Below are 16,592 nucleotides of genomic sequence, written 5' to 3' on the forward strand. Positions count from 1 at the left end.
GCCAACATTCCGCATTGCGTCCTTTGCACATGTCCTGGAGCACGGGAGTCATCATCAGTAGCTTCGTGGCTCCGAACCATCCGAACCGCTTTAAACAAAACGGACTAATTAAGCGCACGTTGCCGTGTTGGTCCTTGAAGAGGAGGTCAGAGTTCAGGGACAGGTGTCTGGGTGTGAACTGCCTTTCAGGGGAACGAGGAACGGGGAACAGGGGTCTGGAATTCGATTGCTGAAGGCTCTTCCGCCCAAGACGGGAAAATAGTACGGCATTTGCGGAAAGCAGACCGAGGACCGCTTCTGAAACGTCCGGACTTAAGGCGCTTTGATGTATGCCTCTGTGTGCCGACGTTTTTGCACTTTCCGCCTTCGCCTCCGCCTCCGCCTGCACATGCCTCATGTCCCAGCCGCCCCCGCCCACTCTGCCACAATCCCATATGTGTGGAATGCTTGCCACAATACCGTCTCGGCAAATCCGTCTTTGAATAATGATGCCGTTGATAGCTGGGATTACTCCCCGAGCCATCCCCGAGCTGCAGCGGAGTATCTATATAGACGGTGCGATGCGAGGCGCTGCGGCAGGCCATTTATTTATTATGCCACAATATTCAATGACCCTTAATGGCATTTCGTAATAAAAATATTGGATTAGTTTGTTAGTTTTGCGCCACCCACCACCGAGCCACCGCCGGGCCGAGTGGCCACCACCCATCCGCCCATCCGCCCAGAACCGGCCACTCGTCACTTTATCAACTGGCCCATTCGCATTACATATTCCATTAAACGTCTAATGAGCCCATTGTGCTGCTGGTTTCGGGCGGACTGGCTCCGGACTGCTGCCAGATCAAAGGAACTGGTCCAGGGGAGCTCGCAAGCCTCAGATCCTTTTCAGATCGACTGGAGGAACTGAGTGGCGGAGTGGCCTAGCAGTGACTTCTGGCTTAGAAGACTGGAGATTTGCGGCTTAGTGTTCTCCTGCCGCCGATTTCCTGCCATATTCATGCCGCCTGCTAGAATATTAAAACTTCTCCGGAGTTCCGACCTGAAACCGGATCTGGAGCACGGAGCACGGAGCACGGGAATGAGGCCGAGTCAAAGTCGATGCTTCGGACCCGGCATGCATGTGACATAATAAATATTAATGTCGACTGACCGGCCGGAGACGGAGACGGAGATCTCCCCCGCCCAGGGGGCGGATGATGGCCATGGGTGGTGGGTGGTGCTTCGGGGGCAGCTGCTGCTTCTGGTGCAGGTGGAGAAATTGGTGCGACCAACAGGAGCTGCTAGAGACAAAGGGAAGGCGGCTCGAAGGACATGGTGCAGGAGACTCCTTCTAGCAGCCACTTTTTTCTCGCAGTGCCCCTTTCGGGCTCGACGTTGACACACATTCGACATGTGACAGATAAATTATGGCAATTGGACGAATGCCGCCACACCTCCGACCTCCTTAACCCTCCATGCCCATGAGATCATTTTTCATTTTTCCCCGTACTTGCTTTCGGGGTTGTGACATATGCGAGTTGTCCTTCGGAGAGGTCCTGGCTAATAGTTTTCTGCCCGAAAGCGAGATGAGCCCACTATCGATGAAGGCCTCCCGCACTGGCCATCGAAATATTCAAAAGCGACCCCGGGTGGGAGTAGTTCGGTGGGTGGTTGCCGCCCCCCGGCAGCGCCCTCCCCCCGAGTCATTAGAGCACCGAGTCCTGCGTGTTGACTTTCATTAGAGGCGACGTGGAAGCCACGGCCCGGGGTCATTTTCGGGGCAATTTTTCAGCCTTCACGAGATAAATGCGAGGTCATCAATATGCGGACGAGGCGAGCGGCCTCTAGCGGCGGCCTGCATGCGGAAGTCCGGCTCCAGGTCCAGGTCCATGTCCAGGTGGGTCTCTAATGTGATGAGCGGCCTGCACTGGGCGAAATCAGCCCGTTCTTCTGCCAATAACACAGATACGGCAGGCTCGGTTGCTAGCCCGATATTATTAAAGACCGCTGGCTGCTGGAAATCAAATTTAAATCAATGAGGACACATTGTGGCGGGGCTTAGAGGCCCGCCACTGAAGGGCCATTGTTGCCGCCCGGCCCACAAAGGCTTTGGTTCCGCGGCTTGTAATCTTGTTTTTCTTCGAGTGCCTAACAACCAATAATGTGAAAATAAAATGGCAATACAAAGGCGGCGCAGATTTATTTACAGGCAGCGGGCTTAAAGCCAATTTCAAAAGGCAGCCCCATCCCCAGTCCCGGCCCCTGCCCCTGCCCCTGCCCCTGCCCCTGCCCCGGCAGAAACCCCAAACAAGCGGCGGACAAACAAAACAGAAGGCCGCCACCACCCCCAGAAGCCGAAATTTATTTTATCGGGGGGGTAGGACAGCCAGGGGGTAATACGCGTGTATAAAAGAATCAAAAATCTAGATTTTGATTTCAGATACTTCAGCGTCAGCGTCAGAGGCAGGGTATTTTGTGTTTTTTTTTCAGCCTCTGAGGGGTCACTCAGAGGGGCACGCAAGTCAAGTGGCGCTTAGCATCCGAATCGGAATCCGAGGCCGGAGACAGGAGTCCGGAATCCGGAGTCCTGCCCCGCCCGTCTGGGGCTTCCTATGAATTCCACTTCAATGAATTGAAAAATTGCCTTGAACAAATTTGATGCGCCGCTGCTGCTTTGCATTTCAGTGTATCTACGCACTCGGCTCGTCTTGAGATACACGAGCTACTCCAGATACAAGATACGGAAGGCGGAGTGGGAGGCGGGCACGACGTTTGACATTTGATAATGTCATTTGCCGCGTAATTGTTTTTTGATTTGATGCCCGCCCCGCCAGCCCCGTCCGCGCTGAGCTGGCGCCCGCTTGCTGGAAAATAAAAGACTCCGAACTGGGTGCTCCGAACATAGTTTTATTCACTCAATACGGGGAATTTAATCGATAACCCTGCCACCAGATACAGATGCAGTGCAAGTACAGCGTGCAGTGTACAAATGTAGAAATATATAAATATGCATGTGTGGCAAGCCCATCAACGAGCCTCAATAGGGAGCTGCAACGAGAGAGACGAAAACGGTAGACATTAGATTTTGAAGGCGGGGTATGCGGCGTAAAACTAGTGCCGGCTCCAGCCTGTGCTCCTCACAGGTTCCACGACTCGTCCCCGGACATGTCGTGATGAAACTGCGACTTGCTAACGTAGCGCAAGTCAAGGAACAACAGCTCCTTGAAGTCCTTCGTGAGCGTGACCATGGTGGGGTGGTCGAGGGCCAAGTAGCACTCCGGGTGGTTGTTGACGAGGTCCTCGATGCCTCGGAACTGCGACATGACCACAAAGTTGAGCAAGGCGTTGCTCTTGACACTCCGATCCTGGCAGTAGACGTACAGCCGACAGGCAATGTCCGAGAAGTCCTCGTTCTCGTTGGAGGCCAGCCAGAAGATGTAGAGCTGCGCCTCCGGATCGTTGGCGCTGGGCTCCGACTTCCTGACTCTCTTCTCCTCCGAGTCCTCGTCGTGGTTTTTCTTCCGCTTTTTCTTGATTATCGACTGCGACACCTGGCAGTACATCAGCAAGCAGGGCACGTGCACCGAGAAGTAGTAGAGGCGCGGGGGCAGCTCCTCGTTGTTGATTATCTCCGGGAGCTCCGCCACCCCACGGCTCGTCGGAGTATCCGGGCGCAGGGCCACGACGCAGATGCAGTACAGCTGCTCGGCGGGGTACGAGCGGGGGTAAAAGAGCAGGACCATGCGGTCCTTCACCCAGAGCTCCTCAATGCGGCGGCAGTGGTCGGTGAGGAAGTGCGTCATCAGCTGGGACGAGACCAGCTCCATGCCGCAGCCCTTGATCGGGCAGCGGAAGCCGTCCCGGTCGTCCAGGTTCTCCGAGGGGTAGCGCCTGATGCTCCTCAGACAAGGATTGATGGCCAGGGCGTCCGGCCGCGGCAGAACTTGGCGCTCGTAGAAGTCCTTGAACGCCTCCTGGTTCGGAGTCCGCATTATCATACTGTCCGGTTTGACGGTTCTTCGATCTGCAGCGTACTCCAGGGCCTCCTCATTGATCGCGAACAGCCGACCCTCGTGCTTCAGGCTCCACGTTAGCAACTCGGCGCAGTTGAGGTTGCTTTGGTAGGCCCGCAGACCCTGCTCCTGGAAGAACGTCTCCAACACGGTGACAGCGAACCGGGAACGCATCAGAAACCTGTCCTCCACGGGCCGCGCCCTCTGGGTGGCTCTGGCGTGAAGAACTTTGAAGTATGAAGTCACCATGAAGTAGGCCATCTTGTCCGTCAGTTCTACTCTCGGTCCGCCCGGCTTATTCACCATCTTAATGTACTCCAGCAACTCCTTATCCAGGTCCTTATTCGCCATCACATCGATTTCCTTGAATTGCTTTTCGATCAACAGATAGTGAATAGCGAATAAGCCCTCGTTCACAAACCAGTGGAAGTGAGGGGAATCCTTCGTGAGCCGCGACCAGTAGAAGTGCTCCATGTAGTGGAACAGCCGATCGGTAGACTCCAGCCTTGAGCCGGGCTGAGGGATCCTTCCAACCCACAGGAGCGCCCTCAGCGTGAATTCGTCTACTTTGAAGGAGGCCCTGAAGTCTCCATCCTTGTCTATCACTTTTTTGGGCTTTTTCGCGACCTTATCACCATCAGTGGGCTCACCCTCGATCTGTAGTGGCTTCTCGCGACACCATCTCACGCCCATCGCCGCGAACTCATCCGGCACAAATCTACCTTTCCCTAGATCGGGAATTCTTTCCTTTTTTACGGTATAGGGCTTCTTTTTCTCACCTTCGTCTGAATATGTGACCTCTACACAATCGACAACTTTGGCTGTCATTCCAAAGTCCGCTGCTCTCACCCCCTCAGAATTCCCATCAGAGTCTTCCCAATTCTTCGGGGGAAACAGGGCCTTCTGTTTCACGCACTGGTCCTCCGGATTCGCGAGGAGCATCCTGACTTTCTCCGACTGATTTTCAGCATTCTCCGACTGCCTGTCGTCCTTCTCCGAGCTGTACTCCGTTATCTCGATCTGATTCTCCGAGTGATACTCGTTAAGACTCTGATAGTCCGAGAGATCCTCCGTCTTCTGATTCTCCTCTGGCTTCATGTTCTCCACTTGACCCATAGCCACCGTCACCTTCTTCACTCTTCCTGCCACTCTGAGCTGGTCGTCCACCTCGCAACAGGAGATAAAAACGTCTCCAGAAAGCATCGATCCTGCGGAAGCTTTTGGAGAGCTACTGGGACTGCTGGATCTATTACACACCCCAAACTGGTTGTTGGTGTTGGTTCTGTTGAGGAAACTGGAATCTTCGTCGCCTTCGTAAGGGGCTTTGTGGGGGGCCTTTCCAGGTTTGGACTTTTGTTTTTCAAAAGTGGGGAAACGCAGAGGTTTCTCATCCTCGGGGGAGTCATCGGCAGGGTAGACGTCCATAGGGAGGGTATCCTCCTCGAAGACGACCACCGAGTAGGCGTGGCTAGAATCAGCATACACAGTATCGGCAGAACTGCTGGCGGCGGAAATCCCCGATTGGAGCGAGTTGATCGAGTCCCACCCATGGCTTATGCCCTTTCCCGCACAGGAATCCGGGCTTATTTTTATTCCGCTGCCAGTGTCGCAGTTGTGATTCTGGAGGAGCAGCTCTTTCTCCATCTCGAGTGTCTCTATGTCTTTTCCGCCGGAGCGATGTTCCAGTTTGGGAAGAAAGATGGCCTCCAAAGGATCCTCGGGTGGTACCAGGTGGATCAGCCTCTGCTGCTGCTTGAGGCGATCTTTGTCCATCAGAAGATTCTTCAGCCTCTGGGCGCGATCGAGTAGCTCCGGCGGGAGCTGGGGCATATCCCTCAACAGCGGGTCGTAGGGCTCGACATGTGGCACCTCTGGAATCACCGCACTTGGTGTTGGAATCGGGGCGGCGTGCATGAGAGCTTGCAGGATGCACTCTGATTCGAGATCGTTGGGCTTGGCTTTCTTCTCCTCCACCACAAAGAGATTGTCCTTTTTCCAGAAGTCCTGCGAGAGCTCGACGCAGCTTGTCCTGGCTTCCATGAAGCGATCCAGGTCTGGAGCCAGTGCCTCGTTCAAGGCCGCACACTGCTCATCAATGGCCTTCATGGCCGCCTTCTTTTCACCCGAATTGACCGTGTTCTTCTGGTTGTCTTCATACATCTCATTGAAGAGGATGCACTTCTTCTTTTTCGGCAGTGTGTCCTTGTCCTTTTCTTCGGAGTCCTTCTCTGGCTCCTTTTCCACCTCCTCCTCCGACTTGGGGGCCTTTGACTCATCCTCGCATCCCGAAAATCTTCTTAAGAAAGCCGCGAACCTGTTCCGCTTGCCGACGAATCTCCTGTTCTTGGGAATCGGGAGCCTCCCCCAGGTGGCGCAGCGCTTGACATTCACAAAGGGGTGTACTGGGGGATACCTGTTTGTTGGGGGCTTCCGAAAGCCTAGGGTGCATGGCCTACTTACCTGGGACCTGTTTGACGGTCTTTACCGTACCATCCGTCTTCCGCCCGCGTAAAGCTCCCGCCGCAGTCTTCGGCCACTTCTTTGCGTTCTTCGCCGTCTTCTGCTGCTCCCGCATGGCCCGAGCGGCTATGATGCGGGCTTGGGCTGCGGAATGGGCTGTACCCCTATTCAGTTACGCGAAGAAGGCTAGAGAAGTACTGTAACCCACCAGAGGTCGACGGTTCTAAGTTGAGGGGCTCCTCCAGCTTCAACGGCTCCCTGGCCAGGCTCCTGAAGACGTCGCGGCTCTCCTCGTCGTCGGCTTCGGCATCCGCGTCGGCTCCGGCGTCAGCATCCTGCTTCTTCGTTTCGTCCTGCATCTGTCTGAAGATGGCGCGGCCTTGGTCGAATGGGATGAGGTCCGTGGTCGGGTCGTCCGCGACCGGACTGCAAGGGCGTGTGGGTCCATTCCCATTCCCATTGCCACTCCCGCTGCTGCAGCTGGGAGTGAGTGCGGCTGTGGAGGAGTGGCGGATGATGCTCCTCGGCGAGCAAGGAGACACCTGGCAACTCCCATTCCGGCCTGAGAAGCCGCCAGTGAGTATGTATGTGGCCCAAACTTGTTGAATTACTTACCGCTGTTGCCGCTGTCCTCCCTGCTGGGTGTCCTTCCCCTGGAGCTGCCCCGCTGGCTGCCACTTCCACTTACGCTTCCAGAGCAGGAGCCCTGTCCTGGTCCATCCACAGCTCCTGACCCGTGTCCATGGCCAGCTTCCTCTACCTGTTTATATCCGTATCCGTGATCAAGCCCGAGTCCATCTCCCTGTCCTTGTCCGCGTCCTCGTCCGTCTCCCTGGGACTGGCCCTCCTCCCCACACTCGCGTTTGTCTCCGTGTCCTCTGTCCCCGCCCTCTCCGTATTGTCGTCGGTCACCCTCTCCGAATCCCTCCATAATGTCACTCACCCCGTATCCCTTTCCCTCAGACTTCTCAGCGGGGAGATCCCCGCGTCTCCCAGCACGATCCGGTTCCGGTTCCGGACGTGTTTCTCCGCGCACCTTGTTGGCCCGGTACTTCTCGATGTGTTCCATCCCGAACTCGCAATCCAAGTCGATCTCCAAGAAAGGTTCCTGAGAGTTTATTTCTCGCAAGGTCAGGGGTGTATTCCTGCGTTTAGTTATCTGTTGGGGCTCTGGGAAAATCTCAGATAAATATTTGATTTCAAGCTCCGTCCTGTTCTCAGTGAGGGTCTTACTCGACTGACTCAACAGCTTCGAATCCCTCTCGGCCGGAATGTTCCCACTGACAGCCCACTTGGCACGGCCTGCTTGATGCCAGGTCTGGGGCTTGGCCTGCTGGCTCTGGCTCAAGCTTCTAGCTTTGGGTACAGTTCCCGTAGACTTCCCGGCGGGCTCTGGCTCCGCGTTGGGGCCCTGGGCCAGGCTCAAGTAGCGCTCCATCTGCAGCACCAGGCTGTCCACCAAGGTGAAGATGTCTGGTCGGATTGAAACACGGTTACTCCCACTCCAGCCCCATTTCTGGCGGTAACTCACACTTCACGCGGCTCGCGGGCGTCTTGCCGATGAACTCCGGGTAGAGGAAGGGCGAGTCGAAGCCCTGTCCCGCCAGCTTGGGGGGCGTGCAGTGGCCCACCGCGACCGGAATGTTGTAGGAGTACATGCGCGGGGGCATGAGGGGCAGCTCTTCCAGGCGGGAGGGGCTGGCTGCCACGGCCTCTGCCAGGATCACCAAGTCCTGCTCGTCCACCTCCTGCTCCGGACCCGATAGCTGTAGATTGGGAGGGGTGTGAAGTTCCAGAAAGAGGTCGAAAATTGTGAATTTTGTTTGCCTTTCTCGTCAGTGTGAAAACGTGGCCGAAAATGTGTGAAAGTCAGGGGTGTAGTGCAGATAGCGTCGGAAGATCCGGAAGAGAAGCAACAATTTCTTGAGAGGAGGGCCGAAAGTGCGGAAGAGTGCTGAGCGCAGTGGAAAGTTTACCTTGGAGGCCCCCGCCTTGAAGCCGTCTATGTCCTTGTCTGGGTCCTGCTCGATGTCCGTCTCCGGCTCCGCCTCGCACTTGGGCGGGTCTTGCTTACTCTTCTGCTGCGGCCTCGGCTTCTCCTCGGCGGTCACCTCCTCCCCGTAAAGACTTTCGCCCTCGAAGTCCTCGGGAATGAGATCCGCCCTCCCCAGGCCGATGCTCGGGCAGTGGGTGATGAGCAGGTTGTGGAGCAGCTGCTGCTCGTCGAAGAGCTGGTGCAGGTGGCTCTCGAGCAGGCCCTCCGGCGTGGAGGCCCGGGTCCGGACCTTGTCCCGGCCGCGCTGCCTCTGACCCGGACGAGGGGCTCGGGTCCTGTCGGCGTTCGGCATCCCTCCGGCTCTGGCTCCGGCTCCGGTTCCGGGGCTCCGCCTACAATCGATGGGTATTGGCAATTGGTTATTGGGACGTAGGGTATCGGCAATCGATTGCTCCGATGGACCGGCGCAGTAGCGGCCCGAAGGCGGCGCCGCCAGGTCGAGAGAGAGCACCTGCTGTGGTCTCTTTTTTTGCGAGGTGTGTGCGTGTGAGTGTGTGTGTGTTGCCACGAAAGTAGGCAACAATATCTGCAGTTTTTCGGAATATCTACCCCAAGAGTGGACCAGTCGATGGGAAGGAGCGGAATCGAGGCAAGTCAGAGGAACAAAAGACCGGGAGCGCAGCATGAAATTGGCAGTCGTTTTCGGCCTTCCCGCCCACTGGCCCCGCCGAAGGGGGGCTCTGTATCCTGGTCCCAGTGTCCTGGTCCCCGCCCCGGGCAACTGCAAATTGCGCTGCGTTTTATTTAGTTTTCGTTCTCTGGTCAGCCAGGCGATGTCAATTTCCGCTGCAATCGCGGCGCTGAAGGAAGAGTCCCGTGCTCCAGCCAGAAACGGTGGAGAAATGGTTGAAAACTGGAATGTATCGCGGTGTAGCGTGTGGCTTTAGGAGAGGAGCAAGCCCAGTTTAAAGAGTCCTGGCCCCCATCCCCCCCCCCCCTATCGATGCTGCCGGCAGCCCCTCCCAGTGGCGCTTCAAGTGCTGAATTAGACATTTATCGCCGCTCTCGTGTTCACTCGACCCATAATAGCCTCCGACTAATAACTAACGTGGCCAGCTCAGCCCGAACCCTGACCCACGCCCCTCCCCCACCCCGCCTCGGCGCAACATCAATTCTCCCTAGACACTATCAAGCCCCACCCGACAAAGTTAGTTTACGGCAAAAGTTTAGCATAAAAAACAAACGCCAAATGGAAACAAAAAAGGCCAAAAAGCACGTCATAAAAAATAGTGTGGAAAATAAAAAAGGGGCGGGGGGGGCGCTGAGTTTTCGGTCAAAAAGCTAGGAAAAGCTGTGGTGGGGGGAGCGAGGCGAGCAGGAACCCTGGGAAGAGCTGCACTGTATCCGAAAAAAACGAGCTGGGAAATTCGTGAAGAAAAACCCAGGAGAGAAAAAATTGGTTTGCAATGCATTCCATTTTTTCTGGTGCGCCAGCTTCACGCGAAGCTTTTCATTTGGTCCTGGCAGCCATTAGAGCAAAAATCAGGAGCAGACGAGGGGCAGCCGGGAGGGGTGGCCGGGGAGGCACTACAGCTGTTGTTGCCGCGCCACACATGTGGAAATTGTGCGCGTTTTGCAGTTTTTTAATTGACCAACAAATTTATTTGATTCGTTAGCAACGCGAATATTTTCTTCCACTGTCCTGGCTTCCACCTTCCTTCCTGCCAGGATCCTCTCCCGCCCAGTATCCTGCCCCCTCCCATCCGTGTCCGAACGGGTGTATAATGCGTGCTGGCCCAGAGCCGTGTGATTCGCACTTGATTCCCGGAGCACTAAGCGGAACAATGAAGAGGGCATAGTTCGGAAAGTGGTGCTCCTTTCGGAGGACCTGCCATTAAAGCTAATGCCCCGATGTCCGATTTAAAATGGCCAGTAAGCCAGTGGCCGCAAAGCCTACAAAACCGCCTACAAAAACCGGCCTCTGACAAGGGCCCTCTGGCCGAGAAGCCACAGCTAGAGTCCCTCCCCCGCCCAGTCGAGAGTCGAGTCAAGGGTAATTGAAATTCAAACGGGGGAGCTGGCGGCGAGCACCCAAGCAGGGATACGCACAGGACAGGACTGTCTCTTGTTGTTTCTAAGGATTACATATTGGTAAACAACGATTACAACAACAACAACCAAGAACGTCCGATGGTAACGATAACTTATTGTGCTACAAATTGCTTTGTTTGCCCGGCCGACGCCCCTGGATTTCGGATTGGGATTTTCGGAGGGGCTTGGGGCTGGTGGGCTGGTGGGCTGGTGGGCCGGAGGCGGGGGCTTGTTGGCTGTTTGATTTGATTGTTGACTTTATTGGTCAGTGCGGCCTGCTGGCTGGGGCTTTGTTCAGGGCGGCCCGCACCCACTGATATTTAATCTATGATTACAATCAATTAAACGCTACACTCGGCTAATTTATTGTCGTCGGAATCGGAATCGGAATCGGCATCGGAATCTCTGGAGTCGGACAAAGACAAGTAGCCGCCCGCGTATGTGGAATACACCTCGTAAAAATCAAATTGGTCTCCCGGCCCCGCCCCCTATTGCTTTCGCCCCGTTCGCTCCGTTCTGCCAATAAAAATCTGGCAGCAAAAAATTAAAGCGTCGGAAGCACTTTGTCGGCGGCTTGGCTTGTCTCGGACTTTGACTCTGATTTGGATTCGGGTTCGGATCTGGATTTGGATTTGGGATTGTTGTGTAGTCTTATCTTTATGGCTCGATCTCGCTGCGGGCTGTTCTCTCTCTGGCCCGGCTACTCGCCTTTGGCCACCGCAGTCGGGGGGCGGCTGGGGCCAAGTCCCAAGTGAGAGCTTAGGACTGTGCCCCAGGCTTTAGGCCGTGTTTTGGGTGAAAATAAGTCCGTAAAACCATATATATTCGTCAGTGGGCATACCCTTCCATGGGATAGGGTATGCCTCCCAAACAGCCTCTCAATCGATCCGAACATTGAACGCAAACGCAGGGGCTAGTCGACGACCTTGATTCGGAGCTGAGGCGGCAACTGCACCAGAAACAGACCAGCCCCAGCACCAGACCAGAACTCAATCAAGTCCAAACACATGCAAATGGCAGCGACAGGACGGCCGGAGGACATCAAAAATTCCTTTTAATGATGCAATTGGAATTTGATGAGTCGGAAAACTGAATGGCGGAGGCATCAGCATCCATCGCAATCAATGCAAGGACACTTTTCGACCGGGCGGTGCCAGGGCGGCGGGGCATCCAGCCAGGTAAATTGCAACCAATAATAATGAATAATTGAAAATCCAATCAAACACCAAATGAAAACGGAGGCCGCACTCACTCGCTCTCGCTCTGACAGCCACTGGCAGGCAGCACACATCCTGGCCACTCCAGGGCAGGTCCTGCAAACGGGTGCGAACAGGGCGGAGTGTGAGTGCGTGTCCTTTGGTGGCTGGTGTTGATTTTGCCGGCTTTATCGAAGGACATTAGCAAACGGTCGTCGGGCCCTCGCCTGCAAATGCAATCAAACGCGCCGGCCGCCATCCAGCATCCAGCATCCTGGCTACAGGATAAACCAAAGCAACCTGCATGGATGACACCCCAGGGACAAAAGTCAATGAATGGTAATAGGTGTCGACACGGCCTCCTGCCCTCTCCTGCCGCCTGGGCCAGGGCGTGGCATGTGTTTGTTGTTTTTGCTGATTGCCACTTTCGGCAATAGATCGAATGGACTTGGCTGCTGGCCTGGCTCTTTGGCAGGGAGTGGGTGTGGGAGTGGGCCTTGGACTGGGCCTTGGAATTAGAGTGACACTTGGAGGCCCTCGAACCTCGCCAGGCAGCAGCGTTCATTAATTGCCAGTTGAATTGAGTTTGACTGCAAGTCCCAAGAAGGACGATAGCAATCAAGTGCGAGGTCCTGGCTGGAAGGAGCAACTGCAACTGTTTGGGCTACCCCTCGCGTGTCATCCCCTCCTCTACCGCCATGTTTACTTTCGTTATTTCATTTTTTAACAATCCTCCTCCGAAACAAATAAACAAACAATCAAGTTCCGAGGCTGCACATATCGAAAGCGCCCCAGGGCCTACCCTGCCCTGTCCTGTCCCGCAGGACGCCGCCTCCTGTGCCAGAAGACAACACATCAGCACACACCAAACACACACACACACTCCTATTTATGATTACAATTAATTACAAGCAAATACGCCGTTAACGCTGAAGTGCGCCTCAAATTGGGTTTCTGAGTCGCAGTTCGGTTTCAGTTTCGGTTTCCGTTCGCGCTCTGTCTGTCGAATGTTGTTCAATTACCGTGGCCCGCTTGTTTTTGTTTTGGTTTGTCTGCCAGCCGCCCCTGCCCCCTGTCCCATTCCCACGTCCGCACTGGCACCCCACCTGCCACGCCCACTCCGGCAACGAAATGACAACCGCGAGCGTTTTCGGTTTTCCGCGGACTGCAATATGTGAGCGGCGCCGTCAGATAAAAGGGGCTAGATGGATGGATGTGCGGCAACATGTTGCACAAATATAAACATAAATCAATTAACATTTTTCGGCCAGCCATGCTACACTGGCAGAAACGGGGAGTGCCTCCCGGAAGGGGTGTGACTCGGGCGGAGTAGTAGTGGGCTGGAGGAAGGAGTAATGGCTTATCCTTTGAAGAGTTCTCAGTCCACACTTCTCAGAGCTCGGAGGACTTTCCTTTCTCTCACTGTGGTAGTCCTGCTGGAAAGTGCAAACAGGATGTGGCGGCCGAAATTTCGACGAGTCGCCTGCGGGTGCCATTTTCCGAATCGACAATTTGCAGCTGCCGTCTGTGTGGGGGCGGCGAGGAGGGAGTGTTGCCTACTTTTAGGCGCAGCGAGCTAAATGACTTTTGGCGGCAGTTACGGGCCTGCGACTGGATCAGGACACTTCAATGGGCAATCAATGGCATCTCACGCAGGACCAGAGTGCCTCCCAGTCGAAAGCCCGCCAGATGGAGTCCATACTCGCGCCCATACACCCCCGGATCGGAGACAATCAGCCACACATGCCGACAATGGGCAGCCCCTGGCCTCCCAAGCACTGCAACTGGAACCCGAAACCATAACAGGCCGACAGTCAAGACCCGAGAGCCGAACCGAAAACCGAAAAGCGAAAAACTTGTTTCATAAATTTCCTATTCAAAATGTAATTAAACCCTTTCCCGGCTCAGCTGCTCATCTAATTACAGGGAATGTGCCATCTTCTAGAGCCGTAGCCGGAGCCGGCCGACCATGTCCCAAAAAGGATACCACAGTCCGAGGGAGAGGGAGAGGGGCGGGAGACGGATACGCAATATACTCGATAATTGCAAACGAAGAGCAGAACCCCAGGAGCAGCGACAAATAAAAGCCAGGCCGTCGTGGTCTTGGTCTATTTCCATAAATATCTTCAAAGTCATTAAATTTCACACATGTTGGCGGTGCGCAGAATTGTTTTAATTTTAAAATTATTGTCATTAATTGATTTTTGATACAGCCGTAGAGCTGTAGAGCTGTAGAGCCGGGACCCGCCCATAAATCTCCCCGGCCGTGTGTGTAAATCCGAAAGGACTCGGGGGTTGGAGCCCCGCACCAAATAATCACTAGACTCCGAAAAAAGGGGTACCAGGGGGTGGTGGCAGCAACCCGATGTGTTGCGGGTGGGGGAGTGGGAACAGGGGCCAGGGGGTGGCTAAACGGCCCTGGCTCGAATATTGAGACCATTATTTTTGTTTAATTACGTTACGGGCGTTAATGGGCCGAGAGCTAGTGCTCCGGAGGCCTGGCTCCAGTCTTTCAAGAGACACATTAATTCCGAGCCAGAGTTTTCATTTTTTTGTTTAATTGAATATGGAGATCCTGTGGGGAGTGATGGGGTTTGGCTAGGAACTACTTGTATTAGAGGACTGCCAGAAGAGCCTGCTGTTCGGATAGATACTTTATGGAAGAAAGTACTTCTATCAGAGCCCTTTGAGTGGAGCCTGCTCTGTGGGATTTGTACAGACTGGGTTGTAGATATTTGAGAAACAGCTGCTGAACGGATAGATTCTTTATTGAAGAAACTACTTGTAGTGGAACCTTCTTGTAGAGCCAGCTCTGTGGATATGCTACTGATTAGAACTCTTCCAGTAGAACTATGGATTTCAGGGAGCTCTGCCAGAAGAGCCTGCTCTGTGGATTGAAACTATGTTGCAGGAACTACTTGCGTTGGAACTCTGCCCCACTCTCACCCAGGGGGAAGCCCGTTCCGGATCTCACAGTAATCCTGGAGAGCAGAAAGAAGGCGCTCGCCGGACCAATTTGCGACACGTTTCCGACACGTTTGCCATGTCGATTTTTCTTGAGCCGGGGCCCAAGGAAAGCTTGTCGTTTGTCGCCCCTACTCATATATATTTTATAACTGTAGACGGGAACGGCGATACATATCAAGTGGGTGCTGGGGTGGGGTGCTGGGTGGGAGCGTACCTGTGTTCCCTGTCGGATGGGTGGTGGTTGAAAGATAAACGTCCCTGCCGTTGACTCATACGCAAATTTTTGCTCACATGGTGGGGGGAGAGGCTACGCCGGCACTGGGAGAAACCAGGGGCCGTGGGTCGGAAGTAGAACCCTGCCAGGCGAACACTCCAGAACCCTGTTTCTCTCGGTGCACAGCTTGCCCTGTCATAGCCGCCGCTACTGCTCTTAATGGCTTGATGGGTTTAAAGTCGTGTAGCTCCATTTTGTTTTCTTATTTTTTATTCGGCGAGGGGTGCGTCAATGTATCGCCCACAAACATCGAGGCGCACACAATACATTTATCTGGATGTACATAATACTACATATATGCAAATACGGGCAGAGCGCACATAGATACTCCCATACATACGGACGGCGAGATTCAGATTGGGAATGGGAATGGGATTGGATTGCGGGCGCCCGTCCGCCTGGCTGAAGTATCTTATGGCTTTAATAACTTTAGTGCCGCTACGTGCCATTGATCCTTGATGTACGAGCGAGGATGTGCCCCATTTCGGAGGGAACTACACATCAGCAGGGTACTTGGGGCCCGGCTTGGAGTTCGAGTTCGAGGCGAACTAGTGCCCCGAAAGGGATCCAGTTTGGAGCGAGTGGTAGCTCTAAGATAGGGCCCAATATGCCCCTGTTTGGAATTAAAAGTAAATACTAATACGGGCTGAACACTAAGCTCAGGGCATGTGGATTTCGATTCGGTTTTTTCCTCCGGGCCAGGACCTGCTCCCACCTCTCCGCCCCCGGCATCAATTCATCCAATTGCTCTTCCTAGTTTGGCATTTTTCCTGCTTTTTGTGCGCTCTTCAGTTGCCTTTATTCGCCGCTTTTGATGGCCCATTCGCCCGCTCGCTTTTCGGCATTATGCATAAATTTCATTTTCCGCCAGCCACCCCGCCCCGCCTGCACCCCTCATTTGTGGTCCTGCCACCCGCCACCCGCCACCCGCCACTGGTTATTGTTCATTTTTTGTGCATTTTGTATTTTATTTTTGTTATTTATTTACGAGTGTGTGTGTGCGGGTGTGCAGCTCTATGTTATTAATCTTCGTGGGAGCTATTGCTCTTCCTGGCGCTGCTTTCGTCGAAAATCGGTCTCGAGCTGGGGCAGGGGCAGGGGCAGGGCCGGGGTCTGGGGGCTGGGGGCTGGGGTGCGTTCATTTGTGTATGAAATTAAAATCACACCCATGAGATGTCCCAGAAAACCATTTCTTCCTCCCATTCCGCCTTCTGCGGATTTCTTCTGCAGTTTCCAAGGAAAAAATGGCCGACCCGCGGGCACTGGCATTCCACTTGGTCAGGCGGAGCAGCGGAGAAGTAAGAAAAATCACCGGACAGCCGGACAGGCGGACTGGCGGACCAGCGGACAGGCGGACAGCCGGCCATCTGGATGGCCAGTCGGCCAAAAAATAAAAAACACTGCCAGCAAATATAACAACTGTAAATTGAGTTGTTGCCCTTTCGCCACCGAGAGCCAAACTTTGCCCGCCGCCTAATTCATTCATGAAACCGTTGCCCCAGCCCCGCCCCCTTTTCTAGGGGGGGCGGTGGGTGGCAGAGGTGCCTCTGGAAGAGCGTTGCATTGCTGCTTAGCATACAATTGCCACATTAACTTGCCAGGCCAAGATAAATCGC

The 16,592-nt window shown here is 54.5% G+C and overlaps 1 protein-coding gene across 2 annotated transcripts in view; it reads right to left on the bottom strand.

Annotated features, from left to right (window-relative positions):
- Window positions 1-2,866: 2,866 nt before the first annotated feature.
- The window catches only part of LOC26513646, a 47,966-nt gene continuing 34,240 nt past the window's right edge, over window positions 2,867-16,592 (bottom strand). For both annotated transcript variants that reach the window (XM_044716673.1, XM_014905719.3), the window contains exons 3-9: window positions 8,429-8,840; window positions 7,984-8,218; window positions 7,686-7,925; window positions 7,068-7,622; window positions 6,661-7,014; window positions 6,453-6,608; window positions 2,867-6,394 (exon numbers count right to left, since the gene is read on the bottom strand). In XM_044716673.1, coding sequence (XP_044572608.1) covers window positions 3,117-6,394; window positions 6,453-6,608; window positions 6,661-7,014; window positions 7,068-7,622; window positions 7,686-7,925; window positions 7,984-8,218; window positions 8,429-8,800 — 5,190 coding nt within the window. In that variant the 5' untranslated portion in view covers window positions 8,801-8,840 and the 3' untranslated portion in view covers window positions 2,867-3,116. The remainder of the gene's footprint in view (window positions 6,395-6,452; window positions 6,609-6,660; window positions 7,015-7,067; window positions 7,623-7,685; window positions 7,926-7,983; window positions 8,219-8,428; window positions 8,841-16,592) is intronic.

This window comes from Drosophila ananassae, chromosome XL (assembly GCF_017639315.1).
Source record: "Drosophila ananassae strain 14024-0371.13 chromosome XL, ASM1763931v2, whole genome shotgun sequence".
Classification (NCBI taxonomy): Eukaryota; Metazoa; Arthropoda; class Insecta; order Diptera; family Drosophilidae; genus Drosophila; species Drosophila ananassae.